The sequence below is a fragment of the Bolinopsis microptera genome, chromosome 2 (assembly GCF_026151205.1).
Source record: "Bolinopsis microptera isolate Bmic1 chromosome 2, MBARI_Bmic_1.0, whole genome shotgun sequence".
NCBI classification, from domain to species: Eukaryota; Metazoa; Ctenophora; class Tentaculata; order Lobata; family Bolinopsidae; genus Bolinopsis; species Bolinopsis microptera.
In genome coordinates this window covers 1,682,312-1,687,841 of record NC_087073.1, presented here as the reverse complement: position 1 = coordinate 1,687,841, position 5,530 = coordinate 1,682,312, and the positions used below count along the sequence as shown (strand labels likewise).

The following is a 5,530-nucleotide window of genomic DNA, read 5'->3' as shown; positions in this document are numbered from 1 at the left end:
TATTCTTCTTAGTCTGAATAACCTCTATAATACACTATACACTATAATACACAGATACACTATACTACACAGATACACTATGCAGTATACACTATAACACACTATACACTATAATACACTATGTACTAAACACTAACACTATACACTAACACTATAATACACTAAAATACACTATACACTATAATACACTATACACTATAATACACTATATACTAAACACTAACACTATACACTAACACTATAATACACTATACACTGTAATACACTATGTATACTATAATACACTAACACTATACACTAAAACTAACTGTATTAGGATGGGTAAGCCAGGAACAGCAAGCAGCTCTTCAAAACCCGCCACTGAAAAGAAGAAGTCCAAGAAGAGGGACAGAGTAGAGGAAGAGGAGGAGGTTTATGTTGTGGAGAAGATTCTGGATAAGAGGGTTTTAGAAGACGGAACAGTGCTCTACTATCTCAAATGGAGGGTACGTACTACTATTGTTACCATGGTAACAGGGTACGTACTATTATTGTTACCATGGTAACAGGGTACGTACTACTATTGCTACCATGGTAACAGGGTACGTACTACTATTGCTACCATGGTAACAGGGTACGTACTACTATTGCTACCATGGTAACAGGGTACGTACTACTATTGTTACCATGGTAACAGGGTACGTACTACTATTGTTACCATGGTAACAGGGTACGTACTACTATTGTTACCATGGTAACAGGGTACGTACTACTATTGTTACCATGGTAACAGGGTACGTACTACTATTGTTACCATGGTAACAGGGTACGTACTACTATTGTTACCATGGTAACAGGGTACGTACTACTATTGTTACCATGGTAACAGGGTACGTAATACTATTGTTACCATGGTAACAGGGTACGTACTACTATTGTTTCCATGGTAACAGGGTACGTACTACTATTGTTACCATGGTAACAGGGTACGTAATACTATTGTTACCATGGTAACAGGGTACGTACTACTATTGTTTCCATGGTAACAGGGTAGTGGGTACGTACTACTAGTTAGTATACTAACTAGTGCGAGATATTCATTTTAATTGAATGTTAATTGTGACCTCTTATCACAACATAAAATATTCACCAGTATGTACTGTATCCCTCACCGATCTGTTTGCAAATCAACTGTCACCTGATAAACAGACAGCTCAAATTTATATTTTATTTTTAAATTTATCAAATATGTTAGGTCCGAACGATTCCTCTGCTCAAAATTCAATAGGAGAAGTTTGTTAAATAGTTTAATTGTTATTCATTCTCTGTGAAGCTTGTTCTCGCTAGTTACTACTACTTTATACTACAACTTAGTTACTTGAACTGATAATAGAAAACTGAAAAGCAATAATTTCAGAATTACCCTGAGTCAGACAACACCTGGGAGCCAGTAACCAATTTAGATTGTGATGAGCTGATATCTGAGTTTGAGAAGGTACGTGTTTTACTTGTAGGCTAGAGCAAGTGTTGCAGATGTAGATCTGCTGCTACGCTCATTATTCGTAATTTAAACCTCTCCCACCAGAGGCGGCTATTGAGGGCGTCCAGGCGTCCGTGGACGCCTTTAAATTATTATCTGGTGGCTGGTGCTTAAAATAGAAATAGTAATTAGTGATAGTGTTAGGAAATAACAAATCGCAATATAAAGGTCTTCGTTTACTATCATACGTTTTAATGTAAGCGCACGCATGATCTTCGTGAAATTTTGTGTTGTAGGGAGTCCAATCCTACCTCTGGACTACTCAGCCGCGCAGTTTTAACACATAGTTAATTGTAAACGTTACAAAGCACATCGTGCGCATCCCACTACAGGTAATCTATTATGATTTGCCTCGATTTGGGGGTTCAGGACCCTTTGAACTATTGACTGCTATGATACTGCGCGGCTGAGATCGTACACGTGTGATGTCCTGTTTCACCCATGTTATAAGTTTTTGTTTTTGTTTGCTGTCGCCTGTAAAGTGTTACACATTACATTTACAAGGCCCTGCGTGTAATGTAATCGGTAGTTTGGAGGAATCAGCTTGAGCCGGCTCCCAAGCCCCCTCCCCCCCAGTCCATCGATTGGACCCCCAACAAAACTGCCAGCCAGCTCCAACGATCCGCCTCTGTCTCCCACCCATGATAGCTGGGGGGGGGGGAGGGTTTGTAGCTGTATTGGGGTTTTGTCATTGGTCTGCTCACAAAATCATTTATAATGGTCTCTCTCTCTGTACATACGTCAAGAGATTATAAGAATACGTTGTAATCTAGGTAAACTATAGGTAAAAATATAATATTAATCATAAGCTAAAATGTACTAATCTTTGTATTCTAAATGGGGAAAAAGAAGAAACATTGTCAGTCAGTCGAGAAAATTGTCAGTCAGGCTATATGGCAGCTTTGTAGATGTTGTGACTATGCTAGTAGTGGTCCCAGGCTTGCGACTGGAATTGCGGTGTTAAATCGATTTAATGGTATACCAACGATCCACCTCCCACTTGTTGTTTGGTACTTAGCATTAATAGTGTTAGCTGTAGCCATTTTTAGCAAGAATCTTAAAACTAAAGGGGATGACAAGAAAAAGAGGAAGGAAAAAGAATAACGGAACAAACAATTAATTAAAGTATTTATAGGAGCATTAGATATTGTAATTACAAGCTTCAATAATAAATCACTGACTAAAACTTCTTATTAAAATGACACTTGGTACGCTCGCCCATTTTCACTTGGTACGCTCGCCCATTTTCAATTAACCCATCCCTGTATTATTCAGGTACACAGCAGTAAAGGAGCATCAGCTGCCAGCTCACCTCCCAAAAAGAAGAGAACACACAAAAAACAGAACAATGGTTACGATGCTTCCAACGAACCCATTGGTTTTGAGCGAGGGTACGAAGCCGAGGAGATCATTGGAGCCACTGATCTTGACAGTCAAATAATGTTCAACATTAAGTGGTTAGTCTTCTTTACTTCTGATTATAATCTTGCAAGATTGCATTAGGAAATGATGTAGTATATCCCTTCAGTTAAATCAAACATTTTCCTCTGTTTCTTTGCGATTTCGGTGACATAGCTGAGCCACGCCATTTGTGCTAATACTCGTATATTTACTGGCAAATTTTGAGTTAACTTTATACAGAAAATTTCGTGTCAGTCCAGAAATGACGCGCATTGTTTGCGCGCGCACTTGACTAAGCGGGAAATAAGTTACGATGAGTGATTATTAGTGAAATTGGGACATTATTAACTACTTATAACAGAGAACACATCACAGGAAAGGAGCAGACATTCTCGACTGGGTTCCAGCTAAGGAAGCTAACGTAAAGTGCCCTCAAGTGGTTATCAAGTACTACGAGAGTTGTTTGACCTGGAAGACAGGTACATTCCAAACAAAATGTCTAAACCTTCTCTTAACTAGAAATAGCGTAATACTCATCCACCCTAATAGGAAATACTGAGACAAATTAAGTATATTTTCGCTAGCTGGAGACTGTTTTTGGCTTCTTATTACTTTCTAATGAAGCAGAACAGATCATACAACTTAATCAATAAATAAAATCTAAATGTCTTTTCCAAAGTATGTGGCTAGTGGCTACTTTGAACATTTAGCTAAGTACTGAGTCACAATCAGTCGAACTCTTTACAGTCGACAGGGTTTTAGAGGACACTATAATAAACTATATAAAGCAAAGGCATTTAAGACTCTAGGGGGTACAATTTTTTACACCGTTCATTAAAAAAGGCAAAAGTGTAGTGAAAAAGTGACATTTTTTTCTCACCAAAGTTATGTTTTACCTTAAGAAATGTACTATGTGAAGACTGATAGGAAAATAATAGGAAAAAAGAAGATTTTTAGAAGATAATTTTGTTAAGTGTAATTAAAAGTGTAAAAAATTGTACCTTTTTTACTACACTTTTTACTACACCATACACAAAAAAGGCAAAAATGTAGTGTAAAATAGTGTAAAAAAGTGTAGTGTGTGCAACTGTTGGTAGGCCGTATTGGCATTACAACACTGTTTGTATTGCTAGACGTCTCCATTTATGGTTGGCGGATCTCATTATAGTAAGCCAAGAGAGGGTCGGCGCCAATAAATGGAAATGGTATTTTTTGGAGTGGGCAGAACTATCTAACCCTAAATTTAGAGTGTTCCATTTTCAATACTCAAAACCAGCTCACTCACTTGATAACCATATTTTGTACCCACTGGCACTATTCTTCTCTGCTACCGAACTGAAATAGAAAAAATAATCGCCAATTACCACAACAAAAGACTTGATCAATGGTTGGGATGTTAACAGATTTTAAAATATGAGAGAGATGTTTAACAAAATAACAATTGGCTCACTGTAAAATTACTAAAATAACTAAAATTACTAAAATAACTGTAAAATTCTGCAGAAGAGGACGGAGAAAGCGGGGATAGCTGAACTGGGAGATGCTCGACATGCCGTAACAAAACAGACTAATTAATTTAATAACTATCTAATTTACAATTTTATTAGAATTTCGTCAATCAATTCGGTGATTGTCGAGGACTGTTCATCAACACAGACTGTATTGTTATTTGGTGCGGATGATTTTTCGTTCGTTGGATCTTTTTAAAATCTAAATCCTTTTTAACATAACGTGTTATTCTCTCTTTGAACTTGACTGCAACTGATAGGAAGGTGGACCTTATTTTTGATCCAAGAAAACATTCTTCGCCTCCCCGCCAGTATTCAAGCATATTCTTCCACATCATTAGAAGTGGAATGTTTTTGTTTAATCAGACTATTTAGTTTTCAACGAAACCACCATATATATATATGGATAATTTCTTTATATTTGAAAGCATAAACCTAAAATTTAAATCAGCGTGTATTTAGAATTTAGTATTCATCGTGTGATATATATTTTAAGGATTTCAAACTGATGTTCTGACTCTTGAATAGTTTGGTGAGATACAGCAGATATTGCTTTTGTGAGATCTTGTTATTTGCCCAGAAGTTTTGGTTGCCAGCAATACCCTTAAACTTCCGCTAATTTGTCTTCGCATCAATTAATGTGTAAATAACGTTAATTCTTATCCTATTCGATACACTTTTCAAATAATTGTTTGATTCGTAACCAGTTTAAATGGACTAATTCGGAATTATCAGCTAAATTTGGGATGATGATTAATCACTCTACACTCGACTGTCACGTGACTTTTTCAACCCGTTCTTTAGCTGGCCCTGAAAAACTTCGAAGCCCTAACCCTCTAATCTGAACCCAACCCTAACCCTAACCCAACCCCTAACAAAAGCATATAATCCTAAAACCCCAAACAGAACGAGGAATTATACCAACTTCCTTAGGGGTCGTTCACTTATTACGTAATCAATATTTTAGCAATTTTTACCCCCCTTCCGTAATCAACCGTAATCTAGACCCAACCCCCCCGCATCGAAGCTGATTAGATCATTTAGTTGCTTTTAACAGAGCATCGATCTGGAAGGGTTGACATCGTCAATCAACAACGATTTC

At 37.1% G+C, this 5,530-nt stretch overlaps 1 protein-coding gene across 1 annotated transcript; it reads left to right on the top strand.

Moving 5' to 3' along the window:
• The first annotated feature begins 315 nt into the window (after window positions 1-315).
• LOC134811571 (chromobox protein homolog 1-like) lies at window positions 316-5,116 on the top strand. The gene is made up of 5 exons (XM_063818535.1): window positions 316-485; window positions 1,397-1,474; window positions 2,795-2,976; window positions 3,296-3,399; window positions 4,424-5,116. Exons 1-5 carry the CDS (start codon window positions 318-320, stop codon window positions 4,450-4,452), a joined length of 561 nt encoding a protein of 186 aa, XP_063674605.1. The 5' UTR covers window positions 316-317; the 3' UTR covers window positions 4,453-5,116.
• The last annotated feature ends 414 nt before the right edge of the window (window positions 5,117-5,530 follow it).